This window comes from Talpa occidentalis, unplaced genomic scaffold (genome assembly GCF_014898055.3).
Source record: "Talpa occidentalis isolate TD23 unplaced genomic scaffold, MPIMG_talOcc4v2.1 talOcc4.9, whole genome shotgun sequence".
NCBI lineage: Eukaryota > Metazoa > Chordata > Mammalia > Eulipotyphla > Talpidae > Talpa > Talpa occidentalis.
In genome coordinates, this window is record NW_023605305.1 from 57392714 (window position 1) to 57413401 (window position 20688).

The 20688-nt window shown below is 43.7% G+C and overlaps 1 protein-coding gene across 1 annotated transcript in view; it reads right to left on the reverse strand.

Moving 5' to 3' along the window:
- The window catches only part of LOC119236450 (adenylate kinase 4, mitochondrial), a 54223-nt gene extending 36530 nt beyond the window's left edge, over positions 1–17693 (reverse strand). The window contains exon 1 of the mRNA XM_037500282.2: positions 17396–17693. Within this exon, the coding sequence (XP_037356179.1) occupies positions 17396–17540 (145 nt within the window). The 5' untranslated portion in view covers positions 17541–17693. The remainder of the gene's footprint in view (positions 1–17395) is intronic.
- Between the last annotated feature and the right edge of the window lie 2995 nt (positions 17694–20688).

A 20688-nucleotide genomic window follows, 5' to 3' on the forward strand; every position in this document is an offset into this window, starting at 1 on the left:
TCAGCAGTGTATTTCAATCAGTCTGCCTGTTCTGTTCCCCACTCTGTCTCTGGTGAATCCTCTCACCCCCCACACCTCTGGCCTATACCCCAGTTCTTGTATGCAAAAATAAACAAATAAATAAATGTAATCAGGTTAAAAACACACAGACAGTGAAGAGATAAAACACACATGCAGGCTCTGTTCTAGGTCCTTCATTCTGAGAAAGCAATTCGGTGAGTTCTGAGTTTAGCAAAGATAGGGCTATGATTTATTTGGGGGGTTAATGGTAAAGAAGAAATTATGCTGGATAAGAAAGTAATACAGAGGAAGTATTAAAAAAAGAACAAAGCCTTGAAAATGGGAAAGAGCAATGAGACAACAAAGGGAGCTCTAAAACTAGAGGAGGGGCCAGCAGGGGCTAGAAGGGGTGTTGGGCATAACTGAGAGGTTTTAGGACAGTGATACCTGATAGGCCACATCAAGAAAATGGTTGCCTGTGCCAGATTCTAATCCCCATCACTCCAAACCTTCAGTACAACCACTTTAGATTAGTGATCATTTGGGAGAAGAAAGATAGGCAACATCCAGCATGGGGTGAAACAAAGTAGAAGTGAACAATTCCAGAGAAGCCTAAAATCCCGGATGACTAAGGAGGTTGGCTAGCACTGTCAACCCAGCTACAGGGGAGTTGAGTGCTATCTACCCTACAAGCAGGGGTGAGGACAGGAATCTGACTCAACAGAGAACGCTGGACAGCCAGCCAAGTGCCACAAACACACCCACTACCACCAATCAACCCTGAGGTAGCACCTCTTTTCTGTGCAGTCACTCCCAAGACACACATAATGACTCAGCCCCAACGACCAGGATTTGTGGTTCACAAATCTCTTCAAAAACCCAGTCCAAGTTGGCCAAGAAACACAAATGGTGAGGAGGAAGAGAAGGAAGCACTGGATTTCATCTTGAAACTCCACAAGTCTTACCTCATTAATCTAAAATTGAGCTGGTAAGCTACCCAGTAGGAATTGCTGCCCATTAAACCAAGGGTAGAACAATCTGCTCCCACAGCTGCCTCCATTCCAATTTGATTTCCTAGATATCTGTGAATGTTTCCCTCATACATCAAACTGTCGCTAGTGTATTGGTCCCTTGATTTCAACTTCTAAGCTTATGCTACCCCCAAGTCTAGACATCTCCTGCTAGCTACTGCTATTCCAAATACGATACACATCAAAGTGAATGCTCTACCAGATAGACTCATGTTAGCCTGACTTTAAAATTTTTCAATTTTCTCCACCTGCCAAATGAAGGAGGAAAATAAAGTAGGCATTTAGTTTAGCAGCAGCCCCAGATGTTTTTAAAAATTGATGCAAAGAAGTGATACCCATTCTCTTAAGACAAAACTTGCCCACCATCCCCCCCCCCGCCTTTTTTTAATGCTTGCCAGTAGATACCTGGATTCTGTAAAAATGATTAAACTTGAGGGCCTCCCTGGTAGCACAAGGGGTTAAGTGTCAGTGCCATGGAGCTATCAGCAGCCACTGCAGCACAAGTTCGAACCCTAGCCAGGGAGCTAACCCACATGATGCAGCAGACCTCTCCTGTCTGGCTCGCTGCTCCCCTCAGCTGTGTGTAGATCCACCTGTTCTGCTCCCCACACTGTCTCTGGTGAATCCTCTCACTGCCCCCCTCCCCATCTCAGGCCTATACCCCAGCTCTTATATGTATAAATAAATAAATCTTTAAAGAAAATGATTAAACTTGTACAATAAGGCAAACCTGGCCACAGCAAGGCAGTAATGTCTGCCAACAAAATAAAGTTCTGTTTTAAACCCATTCCACTTCTTAAAAGTGTATAATTAGATTCTACTTCTCTGAAATCTAAAGCAAAAGGAAAAAGTCTGCAGGTACATGCAAACCTATAAAAGTCAAACTTTTAAAAGTGATTTTGGCTACTTTGTGCAGAAAGCAAAATTAGCTTTTTGTGTCAAAAGGAAAAAAAAAATCCACAAAGAAAGGCCACAATAATAGAGATGATTCCCTCATAGAAGTCTGCCTTGTCTAACACTTTGCTCTGTTGAAAACAAAACCACCAAAATATTGACACTGCAACTTTCTTTTCTGCCTTTCACTGGCCACTAAGTATGAAAGAGATTTCCAAGATATGATTACAATCAGGGGTACATAACCAAAGGGCAACTGGAGCAGAACCAGAATTAGAGAAAGACTCTATCATCACCATTTAGCTTCTAGAAACACTACTCTCCACCCCCAAAGGCTCCTGGCTACTGGCACATAAAGCATCTCGGGCCAGCTAACAGTAGTTCCGGCTATGGCTCAGCTGCCATCTGTGGCTGTCTTTCACAATCCTAGCTGTCAGGGAGACGAAGAAGTGTTTCAGTGCTGTTCGGTTTGGCTAGACTTCTCTAGACATAAGCTAAGTGCACACATTTTTTACTTTGAGGTTTGAACTCTGGCAGTGTTTGAAACATGACATTCAAGGGCTAAAACTGATCTTGATGATGAGCTCTGAGTTGGCACGCTGAGACAAACAGTTAAAAGCATCTATGCTGCAAAAAAATCCTTCCACAAGCATCTAAAATTCAGTTCCTCTACAAAACCAACACTGTGGCAATCTTCTAACTACTAAAAACAGACACCAACACACTGGCCATGGTTATGTCTCATCACTATCACTGCTATGGCCTGAGATGCAGGCCAGGGATACTAACCCCACAACAGCATAGCAGACCTCTTCTGTCTCGCCCATAGCTTCCCTCAGCAGTGTATTTCCGTAAATCCACCTATTCTGGTAAATCCTCTCTCACACACACACACCCTCAACCCCAGCACTTCTGATCTACACTCCAGTTCTTCCATGCAAAAATTAAAAAAAAAAAAAAAGCCAGTGTCCATCCATGCACACAGTTGCACACACGCACACAAGTAAACTCCATTAATCAAGATAAAAATATTTTCATGCAATATTTTTTAAAAAATCAAGATTAATGCAAAAAATCCATTATGGAAAACTATGAACATTTTAAACAAAGACAGGATAGACAGGATCCACCCCTGCACTTGTACAACTCACTCCCATTCACCTCATCCTTATCTAGAGGTGGCCAGATGTGGGCTTGATTTAAAATTTTACTAGTTTGCTCATTTTATTTATTAAGCTATTTGTAGAGTTTTGGAACCCCCTTAAATTTCCACCCAAGGAGAGTGCCTCATTCTACTCACATTAGCCTCAATCCTACCAACACATATTAACTTGTTTAATACTCACACACACCAAAAAAAAAAAAACTAACGAGGTAGCACTACCATTACTCTCATTTGTATTACTAAGGTATTTAGCATAAATCTATAGTCTTAGAGTTTACAAATAATATATGATGAACAATCCATGTAAGTTATAATTCATGATAATTCAGGCAATTTTATCCTTTTTCATCACTGATCAATATCCTACAATGTTTAAGCTACCTTTAATTCCAAACTCCATGAAATTTTCTGACTTGACCCTAATTGTACAGCCATTGTACGCCTCAGAATAAGCCAAGGGAGACCTAAGACCCCTCACTCAAAGGATGAGAGTACAAACTGAGTAGCATGGAGTAGTCTAGGTTCTGAGATGACCCTGGTATGTAGCCTCCAATTCTCTAGGCTTTACAAGGCTAACTGAGCTACAGTGTGCACTGCAGGGCAACAGTCAGAAATACTCCCAATAAATATTCAGTTGAATAGAAGGCAGAATATGAAAGTAGGCACTCAACAGCTAGAATGGCCCCACTACCCCTCAGTCAGTCATCAGCAGTGGTGACCATCACTGCTCCAAAGTGTCACCGTGAAGGGCCTCCCTGGTGGCGCAAGGGGTTAAGCACCGCACTATGAAGCAATCTACAGCCTCTGCAGCATGAGTTCAATCCCCGGCTGACCAGGGAGCAACCCACATGGTGCAGCAGACCTCTCCTGTCTCACCCACTGCTCCCCTCAGCAATGTATTTCAGTCAGTCTGCCTATTTTATTCCCCACTCTGTCTCTGGTTAATCCTCTCACCACCACCCCCCCACCTCTGGCCTGTACCCAGCTCTTGTATGCATTAATAAATAAATCTTTAAAAAAAAAGTGTCGGGCCTCCCTGGTGGCACAAGGGGTTGAGCACCACACTGTGAGGCAATCTGCAGCCTCTGCAGCACAAGTTCGATCCCCCAGCCGCCCAGAGAGAAACCCACATGGCGAAGCCGACCTCTTCTCTCACCCGCTGCTCCCCTCAGCAGTGTGTTTCGGTCAGTCTACCTGTTCTGTTCCCCACTCTCTGGTGGATCCTCTCACCCCCCACATCTCTGGCCTGTACCCCAGCTCTTGTATGCATAAATAAATAAATCTTTAAAAAAAAGTTCAGATAATATAAAAACATTCCTTAAAATTAAAAAAAAAAAAAAGTGTCACCATGACCTGGCTGAGAAAGAGTCTAAAAAAATGATACCCTGGGAAGAACAGTTGAAGAAGATTGGGCTATTTTTCTTGAGAAAGAAAAAGACAACTTAAGTGGGGGAAGTGGTACCTAGCAACTACTTTCAATTATCTGCAGAGCTAGAGGATTTATGTGACACCAAAAGACTGAAGCTGGACAAGTGGGTGACAGTTTATGGATGACAGTTTCAAGGAGTTGGCTTTCATCTCAGTATAAGGGAAAAAAAATCTTCCAACAATTAGACCTGTCCAGCAATGAAAGAGCCTGCCTCCAGAGGCGACGAGTTGGCTGTCTGCTGCTATACAAGGGATCCGGCACAGAACAGCCACTTGGACAGAAGGACTTAAAATCCCTTCCAATTCTAAGACATTAAGAAATGGAACAAATAATTAAACTTAACATTCATTGTTATGCATAGTGTTTAGTTTCTAAAAGCCCTAGAAAACTAAAACAAAACTATAAAAGCTCAATGGAAAGGAGGTCTTGCCCTTTCATTTTATTCCAAAGCTAGATTCTTGATTTTTTTAAACACGAAGCCACTGAAGGAATGCAAGTTGAAAATCAATTTCCCTTTTGGGAAAGCTAAATTATGTACTGAGACAGTATTTATAGTTACCATTTAGGGAAACTGTGCATTGATAGGTAATCAATATTTTATAACTCTCCTGCAAACTACTTTGGCTAGTCTTATCAAGATTTACAGGGGTGATGTAGAGGAAAGAATACAGGAGCAGTTGAGTTAGAATTTGGGAAAATAAGCAAACCAAAAATCAAATCAAATTTATCTAGAGCCCAGGACATTAAAAGATCTTTAGAAAATCTATCCAATCAGAGTTTTAAGTAAACTTAGCTGTCCATCTTAATGATGACATAATTTTTTAAAAGCAGTATTGTATTCAAGGAGTCTTCCAAAAGAGGTACACACAACTTAACTTCATTGCAAGTATTTTGGTTTGGACAAGACTGGAAATTTGCACTTTGAGTAGTTCAGAAGAAAATAGGACAACACAATGAATAGGGAGTTCAAAAACTGTGAGCACTTATAACCTCTGCTGAGTGATTGGGTGGTGTAGGGATGGACACAAACACACACACACACACACACACACACACACACACACACCGTAAACCCCACTGGATTGTACCAGTGATTCCATTTAAAACAGCAATAGGAGAGATTTTAAATGAAATCAAAGCATTATAAGACTCCAGGGAAGGAGGGAACAATAGAAAGAAGCCTCCTACTAGCCAGGCATTTTAGATGACCCCATTTGACCCTCCCAATAGTCCTACCAGACAGGGATTCCTACAAAGGAGAAAATCAAGTTAACTTCCCCTGAAGTTTACAAAGTCATTAAGTAAGAGGTTGAGCCAAAGGGTTATGCCTGACTCCAAAGCCCAGGCATATTTCCTCTCTGCTACATAGCCAGATCCTGCACTTACCACTTTTCATGTCAAATCCCCTAGATACTTGCTCCTGGGACTTCCCACAGTATGTTAACTGTTATAGTTGTCCTCAACTAATCCCCAACCCTGGATTGAACTACTTTTACCCACAATCATCAGAGTTCAACCTTCAAAGGAGTGCAGTTGGTTCTGCCCTTCCCATACAGGCAGTCACACTAGGTACTGCCACTACTTGACTTCTCTCAAATCCCCTCTTTCCATTACTTCTACCTAGACGTCTCCAAACTGCTGCAATACTTAGCTGTGCTCCACTTTCCCTCTTCTACAGTCCACTCCATACTTTGCTATGAAAGACAACAATCATGCCACTAAAGGAGTCTGAGCAAAGGGTCTCCCGGTGGCGCAGCGGTGAGCGCTGGGTTGCAAAGCTGCCCGCACCCTCTGCAGCGCTGGTTTGATCCCCAGCCACTGGGTGAGGGTCCCACATGGTGCGAAAGACCTCTCCTGCCATGCCCACTGCTCCCCACTCTGGCTCTGGTGAATTCTCTCACCCTTCGGCGCTTCTGACTGTACCCAGTGCTTGTATAAATAAATAAATAAATCTTTTTTTTTTTAAAAATAAAGAGGAGTCTGAGCAAAGCATTGACTCCCCATGGTCTCCCTATTTATAAACTCAATCTGGAATTACACGTAAGCCACAGGGGACATTTCCAGCTTCCTTGCCTGTAATTCTTCCAACTCTAAGTTTCAATCAAAATACCCTTCATTTTAATCACCTACTCCCAGACATGATCCTTCCAATGAAAACACCCTGCTCCCTACTTTTCCATCTGCAGTATCTTTCACATTCTTCAAGACTCATTCTCTCCTAAACCTTTCATTTACTCTTTCATCCTAAAAGGTAACAACCATTAAACACTGATTGTACGTTAGGCATTGCAGATACAAAAACAAACTCTAAGTAATTCTCTCACTGTTCTTAAAAGAATTTACATTCTTTTTTATATCACTGAGTATAATCTGCCATAAGATATTTTCTTGGGTATAAGTTTTACCTTGTGAACTCCTTAAAGTTGGAGACCACTGTTTATTCCTATTAACAAAATGTTATTGGAATACATCAATTTCACAGGTACTTACTGACGTTTAAGGTCTACCCATTTGTATATGGATACTGTAAGAAGATCCTAACTGCTCTCCCGGCCTTTACTCTTGAAATTTCAGTTCAATTTCCAAAAGCTTGAGTGATCTACTAAAGATGTGAATCATGCTGTCAACCCCACATTTAAAAGCAATGGCTTCACCTTGGATTAGGTGATGGTTCTTAGCTAAGATATCAAAAAGCACAGGTAAAAACGAAAAAAATGGATAAACTGGACTTATTTAAAATGAAAACCCTTTGTGCTTCCAAGGACACCATCAATAAAGTTACAAATGGGAAAACATGCAAATCACATACCTAATAAGGGAATTACATCCAGAATATATAAAAAAACTCAACAATGGGCAAATGATTCAATTTTTAAATGGGCGAAGGGTTTTAATAGACATTTATCCAAAGATATGACCAAACAGTACCTGAAAAGATATTCAACAATATTAGTCCTTCACACACTTGTAATTTAATGTTCATACCAGGAAACAACAACCCAAGAGTTCATTATCTCATGAATAAATGAACAGAAATATATATACCCAACCACAGAATATTATTTGGTAATAAAAAGGGATATACACATTACAAGTCAGATAAATCTTGAAAACATGCTAAGTGAAAGAAGCCTGATACAAATATCACAGTCATCTATTTATATAAAATATCCAGAAGAATAGGCAAATTCTGTTTTCTATATGAACAGAAAACAGGTAAGTGATTGTCTGGGGCTGAGAGGAAGGAATGAGGAATACCTGGTTAATGGGTATGGGATTTCTTCCTTGGGTAACAAAAATGTTTTGGAATGAGATAGTGGTTGATGGTTGCCCAACTCTGTAAATACACTAAAACCAATGATTTGCACATTCTAAAAGGATAAAACTTTATACAAGTTGTTTTTCAGTATCAGAAAAACCCAACATCCCAGAATCCATGGCTTCCCAACTAGTTGTAATGAAGCCCCACCTGCTGGCCATGCCTTAAGGCCCTCTGGGTCTTTCCAGCTTCCTCCTCTACCATCTCCTTCCAGTGCTCCAGCAAAGACAGTGCCTCCTCTCTTCTCCACTTACTGAAAGTTCACTCCTACATTGGGGTCTTTCCACACTGTTCCCTCTGCCTGCAAATCACACCTGGCTCCTATACTGAGAGCTCGGCTAAAACATCACCTCCTCAGAGAGGTCTTCTCTGAATTCGCAATCTAAAGGAGTCCTTCCAGCCACTTCTACTATTGCACCCTTGTGCTTTCTTCACAGTATTTATACCGCATATAAGGTAAAATGTTTACTAGGTTATCTTGTTTATTTTCCTTGTTTGTAGCATATCGCCCCTTTTGACATAAAACATCAAAACTACCAAAACATTTTTGAGCAGATTTGACACAAATGAATTTACCATTCAGCTGTTAAGAGACTCTAACTAAAGTGATGGAATAGATCATCTTGCAGGGAGGTGATAATGAATGCCATATTAGAGGTACAGATGGGTATAAGAGAATTTTCAGACACGAAAATGACGTGGAACTGCAGCAACAGCTGTGGAAAAGCTTCATGGAAGCAATGAGACTGAAAATAGATTTTGGAGAGATTAACAGAAGTGGGAAAGGCATTACAGGAGAAAGGTACATCTGAACAAAGTCCTCCTCCAGCTGTCCTCCATGACCTCAACACTTCATCCACATATATATATACCATATGTCATCCATATATATATGTGTGTATATACAGATATACACACACACCAACATTTCATCCACATACATGTGTATATATATATTCACCACATGGAGGTATATATATATATATATATATACACACACACACATCCATATATAAGATATGACTCATGGGAACATAATGTGAAACCTAGAACTTGAACACTAGACTCTAAATGTCCCAAGAGTACTTTTATAGGTCTCCCTATATCAAATGCAGGCATAGAAACACTTGTTCAATGACTAATGAAATAATACCATGTTCAGATGTTTTTCCAGAACTCTTACCATTTTGATGAAAAGCAATTTCTACTCCCTCACAATTACCTCTGGTTACTACTTTAGGCCTTTTTTGGTCCATTTTTGAGAAGAAATATGTTTCCATTTTTAGATTTTTATTGTTTTAGAGACAGAACAATGACAACTAAAAAAACCCAAAACCTTAACTAACCTGCTGAATCTCTGCATAGGAACAAGATAATTCCCCGCCACCCACTGTCCTAATGTGGTTTTTACAAGGCTTGAAGGGGGAATCTGCTACTTACTGGAGACTATGCATGGCAGCGTGACATCATGGTTAGTTTAACCTGAGCTAGAGTGCCAAGTCTGAATGCCACCTTCTCTAACTGCTGTCCACACTAAGGCAAGTACTCAACCTCTCTGAGGCCATTTCTTTATTTGTGATGTATTGTGGTCCTGTAGCTTCCCACTGTTTTCACGGTTCACTTACCCAAGGTCAGTCACCGTCCAAAAATATTAAGTACAAATATTAAGTATTTTGAGAGAGATCACATTCACTTAACTTTTATTACAATATATTATTTCAACTGTTCCATTTTATTATTACAGGCATACCTTGCTTTATTCGGTCTCCCTTGATTGTGCCTCGCAGATAGTGCTTTCTTCAGAGATTGAAGTTTGGTGGCAAAAAATGACAACTCACTGAAGGTTCCGATGATGGTTAACATTTTTTATAGCAATAAAGCATTTTAAATTAAGGTATGTACCCTTTTTGTAGACATGTTATCACACAGTATAATGTAAACATAGCTTTTATATGCACTAGGAAACCCAAAATTGTGACTCACATTATTGTAATATTCATATTACTGAAGCAGTGTGAAGCTGAACCTGCAATACCTCTGAGGGATACCTGGAGTTAAGAGTATCTTACTGTGCCTAATATATAAATACAACTTTTCTCTGGTATGTATAAAAAGGGAATAACATAGAATTATATAGGATTCGGCATTATATAGTTTCAGGCATTCACTGGGAGTCTTGGAATGCAATCCCCTGTGCATAAGGGAAGAGCATAAATGCTCTTTGGATTTGTGTGTAATAGATGTAATACATATACACCAGCCCATCTAGTAGCTAGCACACACTTGGCCCAATGCAAATGTTAGGTTATGACATGCTAGGAATGACAAAGTACCTGGATCACAAGTTGTTGGTATCCAAAAATAAAGTGCTAGAAAACAGAAAGTACTTGACTTCTAGCTTCTTGGGAGTTTAATGAGTAGGAGTGACTTTGCATTTCAATACTATGAGCTGCTCTAAGTAAGGGATCCTTCTGCCTGACCTGTTGTTTAACTAGCACAAGAACTCTTGGAACGTGGAAGTGACACTGTTAAAATATAACATCAGCCATCTAATGGGATTCATGAAGCTGTACAAATGAGACCTTTTGTACCATGTCTTAAAGGCCAACCTGAGGACAAAACATCAAAGTGATGAGCTGGGGAAAGAGTAATCCAAAGCCCCTAATATCTCCTCAGGCTTCGGAAAAATACCTCGTTTGCTAAAAGACAATACATGGTCGAGATATCTGATCCATTGAGGAAGCATACTGTCTAAAAGATTACATGAAAATTGTAATTTCCAATCCTTAAATCTTCATACTACATGGAACACAAGAGCATGTTCAAGAGCAGACTAGCTTAATACTGTACCATTTAACAATGAGTTGGCAGACTTTAAAACAAATGAGCAATTCAATATACCCCTTATAATGGGTGGATTTAGAGCTGGTGCCAAGTTTACTATTTTCATGATCCGCTGCATTCACTTAAGTTGGTGTGTCACAAACAAGCTCTAGGAGTGGAGTTCCAGGTATGTTGTGGCATGACTGCCCACCTCATTTGCCAAGACTCAGCACAGGAATCATCTTTAAAAAGTCCTCCACAATAATCCCCCTTCTTCCTTAATGCTGGGTACACCATTGCTTCCTTATGACATTAAAACAGTACAAGGGCATTAAACTAACATTAAAAAACAGAATCTAATGGCATTGGAAAATTCAGTGGTACGATGAATAAAGTCAAACACTCAGTTTTCAAAACAGTAATATAAAATATATTTGAGAAAATATACTGGATAAATAATTACTGTGTCTACAATTACCGTATTAATAATTTTTCCTTCCAGTTAGTGGGATTACAAATGATTATCTTTTTCATCTTACTCAGCTTTCTAAACTTTTGATAACTTATACTATTTCTATAATCAGAAAAACAAAAGTTTAAGTATGTATGTACAAAATGTGTCTCTACCCCTATACATAAAAAAAATATTAAGTCAAAATGTATATGAATAAAGTCACACCTATACTACTGTTACACCAGGAATTAATAGATGTTTATAAGCTAAGTTTAAAACCCCCTTCTTCCCCTATGGTTTAAAAACTATTTAGGTCCAATTATTTTATTTCTGGTAACCTATCCCAAGGGAAGTATATGTGCTCAATAATTTACATGCGATGACATTTATAAGAGCATTAGTAAACAGCAAATAAATGTTCCATACCAGATTGGTTAGACACACCAGTTCAACCATAAGGTACATTCACCTAGGCCCTCGGGTCAAAATCCTAGGACTCACTGTGGACTGCTGCTTTCTTTCTTATCACCCCTTACAACCATGTCATTTGTCCAGCTGGCTCTGCTTTCACACATCCTAAAGACTCTCATCCACCGCTAACACCCAACCCACCCATGGTCCACTCTCTTCATTTCAATGAATCTCCCTGGTACCACTCTTGCTCAGTTAAGTCACACATATGGCACCGCATCCCTTACAAGGTAATTATACACTCACATCACTGTCCTATTTAAAACACTTTTATAGATTCCTGTGCCCTCAGGATAAAATTCAATACCTCTAGGGCTGCTCATCTCTCTCACCTGGCCTCCTTCCACACATTCTTGTGCTCTATGCTCCAAACATAGAGGTTTTTTTTTTTCCTGTTCCTCATATAAGTATGCTTGTTCTCACCATAGGGTCTTTGCGCTTGCTGTTCCTTCTCCTTGGATGGAATACTGTTCCTTCTGGCTATTTACTTCCCAGAGAGACCTCCCCTAATCACATAACCTAGGAAAGCCACCTTAAGCCCTCATTACTAAAGCACCACTATTTCCTTTCCTTCATAATATGTACCTCTAATACAGGTGGACTCTTAACTTGGATTTGTACTTGGATTTGTAAGTCCATTTACACTGAGTTTTATGGTAAACAGATGGTGTAAACTTAGAGCATCAATACAGTACAATTCATGTATTTTTCCCTTCCTTATGATTTTCTTAATAACATTTTCTCTAGCTTGTTAGAGATAATATATGATACATATGCTACATACAAATATGTATTAATTGTCTGTAACTACCAGGCTGTGGTCAACATCAAGCAATTAGTAAAGTTTTGGGGGAAGTCAAAATTATGCATAGATTTCCGACTACAGGTTTGGGGTTGTGGGTTGAGGACCTTTCACCTCACTCAACTGTACTATCCTGTTTATTCCATGTGTGCTTATCTTCTGCCCCCACTACCCTAGTCACCTCAATGCACTGTGGACTCTCCTATCTAAGGAATATTTAGACACTCAAAAAGCATCTGCTGAATGAGTAAAATATTATATAAGTATCTTAAATATTTTTGAAGTTTTAAGAACTCAGGAAAATGCTCACAATACATTGCAGTATTAGTGGGAGGGAAAAAGGTGATCAGCTAATCTAATGACAACTTAGTTTGCTGGGGATAGCAGGGTAAACACACAGGAAAGAAAAAAATGACTTCTGTTAGAATGTTTATATCAAGGTGGTGACAGGTAATTTTTACTTGTCTCTTCAGTTTCTTCCATAATTGTCATTTTTTCAAATTTTCTACCTTGATCAGAAAAAGCTACTTAAAAAAAAAAATGACCACACTAGAAGAATGTTTAGATTTTGCTGTGCACATAACTGTGGCAGACTTACTGATGAAACACCTTACTGAATTTAGAAATAGTGCTCTTCAAATATGTGAAAACCTACAAGAAACCAGGAAAAAAAAATCAGGGGAAATGAAGAAGACCTGGGACCTGAAGAGATACCTCATAACTTGTCAGACCCTTGACAAGAAAAATAATTGCATGTAGCATATTCTAGAAATCCTGTAATAAATCAAGACTTATATAATCTACAAAAAAAGTTGACTGGGCCTCCCTGGTGGCACAAGGGGTTAAGATGCAACCTATGAAGCTAACCATAGCCACTGAAGCACGAGTTCGATCCCCGACCAGGGAGTAACCCACATGGCGCAGCAGACTTCTCCTGACTCGCCCACTGCTCCCCTCAGCAGTGTATTTCATCAGTCTGCCTGTTCCATTCCCCACTCTGTCTCTGGTGAATTCTCTCACCCCTCCGCGCCTCTGGCCTGTACCCCAGTTATTGTATGCATAAATGGATAGATCTTTTAAAAAAAAATTGACTGTTCAACGTTATTTTAGTTCCATGGTTGACCTTTGCCTCTCAAGCCTCTCTAATACAATCTCTCTAGCCGCCAATGCTCAGAAGTTTTACATAAAAGACATATTTATACTTAATGAGTACTCAAAAAACCTGAGCCCTCTGAACTAGGTCATCTTTTCAAAAGAGAAACTCAGCCCATAGTCTAATTTCAAATGCTAGTCCCATCTCCAACACCCCAGCAAGAGTAGCAGTTAATATTAATTAAGAACAGAAACAGGTTTATTCCTGAACATCTTTTCTCTCAATCAAGTCCGAGACTTCCAAGTAGAAATTTGCCAGTTTTTCTACACTTGAGATAAGTCCAATGCAGAATAATGTGACTTTTACAAATACCACCCTTTGTCAAACCCTTATAATAGGATTCTCATGTCCTTCAATGGAAGAGTTCAGTCACTCTCACTCAACAAAAACAGTCACTAAATATAAAATGTTTTAATGGGACTCACTATTAAATGCCAACCAAGTGATTGAGTATGTATATGCATGCTATACACGTGTGTGCATGTGCATGTATATACCGGAGTACACAAAGCTATCTTTTTTTGTGCAACAGAGTGTAGAACCCAGCTCCTGGCTATCTTGGAACTCCCTCGACTACTTACTTATGAAATATGCTAAAGAAAGGGAGAGCCAGAGGCCTCCCTGGTGGCGCAAGGGGTTAAGCACAGCACTATGAAGCAATCCGCAGCCTCTGCAGCACGAGTTCGATCCCAGCTGCCCAGAGAGCAACCCACACGGCACAGCAGACCTCTCCAGACTCACCCACTGCTCCCCTCAGCAGTGTATTTCAGTCAATCTGCCTGTTCTGTTCCCCACTCTGTCTCTGGTGAATCCTCTCCCCCCATCCCCGCATCTCAGTCCTGTACCCCAGCTCTTGTATGCATAAATAAATCTTTAAAAAAAAAAGAGAGAGAGAGACAAAGAAAGAAAGAAAGAAAGAGAAGAGAAGAGAAGAGAAGAGAAGAGAAGAGAAGAGAAGAGAAGAGAAGAGAAGAGAAGAGAAGAGAAAAGAAAGAAAGAAGCCAGCCAGCCGCCAGCCAGAAAGAAAGAAGAAAGAAAGAAAGAAAGAAGAAAGAAAGAAGAAAGAAAGAAAGAAGAAAGAAAGAAAGAAAGAAAGAAAGAAGAAGAGAAAGAAGAGAAGAGAAGAGAAGAGAAGAGAAGAGAAGAGAAGAGAAGAGAAGAGAAGAAGAGAAGAGAAAAGAAAAGAAAAGAAAGCCAGCCAGCCAGCCAAAGATTTGGGAGTGGGTCTTCAAATAAGGTCTTTGGTAAATTTCAGCCTGCACAGCTCCCAGAAGCCAAGGAGGAAGAGCCAATGGGTGAAACGCTGTGAGACTAATCCATCCTTTCTGCATTAGTACTTTGCAGGATGCCTGTCCTCTAAGGTTCTCAGTGGGAACCACAACACGGTGAGGGTAGAAGGTACAAACGGGTGTGTAGATTATTTTAAATATTGCTAGAGTCCCCAGCACCCACACTGACACATAGCAGGAATTTAGTACCTATCTAGTGGATGCATCAGAAATTCATTTGCTTGACTGCATTTTAACTGTATGTGACAGCAGCAACAGAATCAACAAGCTATGCACAGAGAAAAGTTATGTATTCTGCCATGGCAGGTGAGGGAAGACTGCCCAGAAGCAATGACCAGCACCTTCCCTGGAGGAACAGATTTTCAGCATGCAGCGGCTACAGAACAGCAATATGGACACAAGAATGCCTGAATCAAGGCTGAAGCAGATGGCCTGAGCTACTTTCCAAATGAAATTCCTACCAAGGTTTTATTTCCTGGGGTTTTGTTGTGCTTCATCATCCCCTTCAAACCTTCAGCTATAAAAGGGCACATACAGTGGGATTGTTGTGTTTCTCTACTAGGAAATTAGCTGAAAACAAACAGCAGGTAACAGAAAAATAAATACTGTGGAATGTTTTATTTGCCAGGCAGTGAGCCTGTACGATCCTTAGACCTTCTGACATAGAAAAATAATCCAAGCACACCCCCTAAGTCCAATAGAAACAAGTCACTTTCAAAGCAAATTGCTCCTTTTTTTTAAATTCTTCTTTCCCTGGTACACTTTTCAAATTGGTTTATGCAAAAACTACTTGATCCCTAAAGTAATAAACATTTCACTCTCACTTCTTAGTACAGGGAGAAATATTGAAGATAAATGAAATTGAGTGAAAGAATAGAAACTATAATTCAAGAAAAAGGAAAGGTAAAATGAGAATAAGGGAAAACAGCAAGTGGAAAGTTTTCAAAAACACTAGAAAAATGCAGAAATAAACCATATCCAATCACATGTGCTTTAAAAGTCTAAAAAAGTCTGAAAGTCCTCTAATCCAGTGCCAGGACAGTGTGAAGCCCCTACAGGCCAGAAAGATGCAAGGCACCGAAGCAAATGTAGGGAATGCTAAGAAATAGGCTGAATCCCACTCCAGCCCTGTGCATCCCTCATTTTGCCTCCATCTCCCCACCACAGAGAAGAGACACCACACTACCTCTGCCCAAATCCTTAGGTTTGACAGCCAGCCTTCCTGCTCACATGGCATGCCCCTCATGCCCAACTGCACTGGAAACAGAACACGCATTTGAATGAGGCATTAAAATAATCCGACTTGAGGTAACTATACCTGCAAGATAAAGTTCAAGGTATAGTCTGATACACAGAACTCTTGAGAGATAGGGTTGGTGCAGACCATGTACTTGAAACTCCAAAGTGTGATTTCACAACTGCCTAGATGATGAATAATACTCTAGCTTTGAATTTGCTTAATTCCTTGCTTTGAAGATTTTCTTCTGTATTCCAGAACAGTCCTCCACCCACCTCCAAACTAATCTATGTTTCTGCAATGAAGATTCCTGCATAATTAGCCCATCGTGGACAATAAGTACCTTGCACACCGATGAGAACAGTTGCAATAGTAAAGCACCTCGTTTCCATAAAGGAGTTGCTAATTATGAGCATCTACATCCCAGAGGGGTTATGTACCTCGGAGAAGTACAACTGCTACCTCTCTCCTTTTAATGCCAATTCATTAGGAGCTGGTGTGAACCTGGGGTGGGGGGAGAGAAGTGTGTGCTGAAACAGTAAGAGATCAGGCACTCATCTGTATTTCCCAATTCACCACGCAAGCCGAGGGAGGCATTCTCCAGAAGCCATTTCCAGGGAAGCTGGATTCAAAACGTAATTTATCAGTCTCCTACTAGTCTCCCAACCGCCAGGCCCCAGCTTGGGGAGGAGGGAGTTGGTGAGAGTTTACCTTAGAAGGCGGCTGCAAACAGACAGGCCTTTCAAAGCCACCCAAGGCTCTCCCCCAGAGGCCCGAGGCGGCGCGGCGGGGCTGGAGAGGCGCGCGGCTGCGAGCCCCGCGGCTCCACAGGTTCCCCAACGCGCAGCCGGGCCCGACTCCCACAGGTGGGCGGCGCTCGGCCAGGGGGGGCTAGGGCGCGAGGAGGGACCGCCCCGATTCACTAGGAACGGGGGAGGGGAGCAGAGCGTACAGGGGCGGGGTGGGGGGTGCGGCGGTGGCTCTGCCCTTAGGAAGCACAGCGAGAGAAAAGCTTGGGGTTTTCCGCTGCCTGGTCCGCGCTCCCTCGCCTGGATGACTACCAGCTTCTACCCCGAGCCAGGAGTCCGGGTGGAGAGAGGAGCCGTATGCACCTCCCGCCTGGCTCCCTGCAAGCCTCGGTCTACTCCGGGGCGCGGTTAAGCCGCACGGCCGCTGGCAGCGGGTTGCATGCGCCCCGGCACGTACGAGTCTGCACGACCACACGCGGGCGGGGGAAGGGCGCCCGGGGACGGAGACCAGGTCCCTCTCTGACTGTGTCTCCCCTGCGTAAACCGACCCCGCTTCGGCTCAGCCCCGCACCCCCTCACCCGTGTTGGCCTTGATGTTCTCCCGCAAGAAGTGGCCGCTGGAGAGATGCTGAAGGCCAAAGTTCTGGGCGATCCTCTGGCACACGGTGCCCTTGCCAGAACCGGGCGGCCCAAGGATGACCGCGCGCAGGAGTTTGGAAGCCATTGCCTTCGCGAGGAGGGGGCGGCCCCGGAAAGCCCCGGGAACTTTTCTCGTTTGCCCTGCGCCTGGCACCCTCCGCTCGCACCGGGACTCGCCTGCAGCCCCTGCAGTGGGAAGGAGAGACTTTTAAGACAACCCCTCCCGCAGCTCCGGGGCCGACTCGAAGGCGGAGTAAGGCGCCAGGCTAAGCCTCCCCGCCCTCGCCCCCCCGCAGCGATTCTGGACCACTCCCGAGCCCCCGCCCCTGGCGTGATCAGCTCTCCAGAGGCTGAGAGGTCGACCCGGCCAGTCCCACCTCGTTGCCTTCCTCGACCTCCCTCCCCACGATGTGTCCCAGTAGGGAGCCGGGCGGCCGGTGTCCCCACGCCAGTCTCCACCAAGCCGGGGAAGCCTGGAGAGGTGGTGACTCCCAGCGCGCCCCCAGCCGCCGCGCAACGCCGGGCGGCTTGGGGACTGAGCCCCCGCCCCGGCCCCCGCACGTGGGCAGCGTTTAGTTCGCGCCTCGGCCCCTCCCCGGCGGCTGTCACATCCCCTGGAAGCGCAGCGGCCGCCCATGCCAGTGGCGCGCTGCCCTCGCCAGCGCCACGACCCCGCGCCCACCTTCGGCTGGGGTTGGCGGACGCGCTCCCCCGCGGCGAGGAGCCGGAGTCCGGCGCCTCTCCACCCAAGGCAGTCAAATAAACACACCTCGGCTGGGAAGCGGCGCTCGGAGAGGCTTCCAACCCGGATCCCGCTGGGCGGCGCCGCCTGCACCCGCCCCCACTCGGAGCCCCGGCCGGCCGCTGGGGACTCGCGCCTTACGTAAGCCCGGAGCCCGGCTCCTCTCCAGCGCCCCGCGCCCCCTCCGCTCCCGCGGCCGGACTCCCACCGGGTCGTGCCCGGCTCCCAAAGACCCCCTGGGGGGCTGCGTGGGCGAAAAGGTGACAAGACGTGAGGGACCGAAGCCCCTCTTTTATGATCACCTAGGAACCCGATGTTCTGTAAGGGATAGGGAAAGCAACTTGTTGAGCGCCTACTGTGCGAGGAGTTGGGGTTAGGTGATTTATTGATGCAATGACCCTTCGGGTGGGGTATCCACAGTGGAGCAAAGAGGGCTTGGACTATAACCATTCATTCATTGAAAAAATGTACACTGAGCACCTACTATGTGCCAGATAGTTTTGGAGCTTGGAAACATAGCTGGGAACCAGAAACTTAACCTTGTGAAAGTTGCATTCTAAGGGGGGTTTTGAACCCCCATCTGCCAAAACCCAGTTCCTTGGGGAAGAAGAAGAATGGTCGCTCTTCTGCACTGGGGACCATACAGGCAACTGATCCCTGGTCTTTAGAGACCAAGATGCTGGCACTACATCTGCAACTCACCAAGTCCCAAATAGGGGTTATCTCCTCCCGTTCCTGCCTTATATCCCAATTCGTGTTCTCTATTCCCACCCACCCACAGACCTCATTGCCACTCTGTCTAGTGGGTAACCTGATAAGTCTCTGACTTACACCAGTCTATCCTACATGCAGGTATTGCTGAAGTGCAAATAATGTTCTATTATTTCCCCTCCTGAGATGTTATTGCCCCTTCAGGATAAATTTTATAAAATCCTAAACAGGGGCACTCAGGTCACCTCCGTATGACTTTGCAGTCAATGGGTTCTCCCCCTCTGTCCTTCTGAATCTGAGTCTGGACACCCTGTGGCTCCCACATGGGAAGAACACAGATAAGGGGGATGGTGTACGGAAAGTCTCCTCTGGGGTCTCCCCGGTGGTGCAGCTGTTGAGCGCTGGGTTGCAAAGCTGCCCGAAGCCTCTACAGCGCCAGTTCGATCCCCAGCAGCCGGGCGAGGGTCCCACATGGCGGGCAGACCTCTCCTGCCGCCAACTGCTCCCCTTGTTGTAGAGCAACCCCGATACAAAACGGGGTGCCTGACTGTGGGTCCTCACCCGCGCGCTTAAAAGGACTTATCAATGCTCTACTGTAGGCACACGTGAAAGGTTAATAAAAGGTTTATTTACAAAGGGAAGGGGAAATGAGGAAATGTACAGCTCTGGGAGAAAAGTGGGAGACAAAGTTTTAAATGAGTCCTACCCGATCCGCCGATTAGGAATCCCAAAATGGCGCTCTGAGAGCTGGCCGCCAGCCAGGAGCGGTGAAGCCAGGAGGCGAGCGATTGCGAGCCAGAGAGAGCCCAAGGCCCACGTGTTTGGTTTTTTATATCCAACCTGGCTGCCCAACTCCACCCTCAGGTCCCAGCCACCCTCCCTTGGTGGTGATGGGATTTGTCTTTCCCAGAGTCTTGATGGCTTTAGTCTGGAGTGGGGGTGGAGTCCACAAAGTTAATCCTGTATGGGATTAACTCAGGACATCACTTCCCCCTAACACCCTCAGCAGTGTACTTCATCAGTCTGCCTGTTCTGTTCCCGGCTCTGGCTCTGGTGAATTCTCTCACCCTTCCGCGCTTCTGACTGTACCCAGTGCTTGTATAAATAAATAAATAAATCTTTAAAAAAAAAAAAAAAAAAAAAAAAAAGAAAAAGAGAAAGTCTCCTCTGGATTCCTGGCTGCTCAGTCTGTGTTAGGAGATTGAGGGGATGGGATCCATCTCTACTCCTGTTCTGCCTCTTCCACACACAGGGGTCCAGACACAGCCCCATCTAGCTACCTGGCAGCACACCCAGGCCAGCATTTGTTCCATAAACACACCCCTCTGTGTCAAATAACTGAGTGTGCTGTAGACCTCAGGAGGTTGTTACACAGAGCCCCTTCAACCTTTCAGCTGGAAACAAAGAGGGAGATGACTTTCTATAGGGGAGAAGGGGACTGGAATCTCCCCTCTTCTTCCTGCCATATATTGTATAATATGTAGCAGATACCTTGCAGTCTTCAAACCTGAGCAGAAAACAGTTACTTCAAATCCTTATTAATACATACTGCTGAGCGCCACCTGCACACTTTCTGATTCTGTGGATCTGAGCTAAGCATTTCAAACAAGTTTCCAGGTAATGCTGAGGCTGCTGGTCTAAAGAGCACTCTTGGAAAAACCACTTCTACTAAAATAAGCAATGAGACATGGAGATGCCTATTCCCTTGAGACACAGCTGTCTGCTGTGTGACCTCAATAGGTTTTAGTACATCTGAAGGTTTTTATCTCTCAAGATCAAT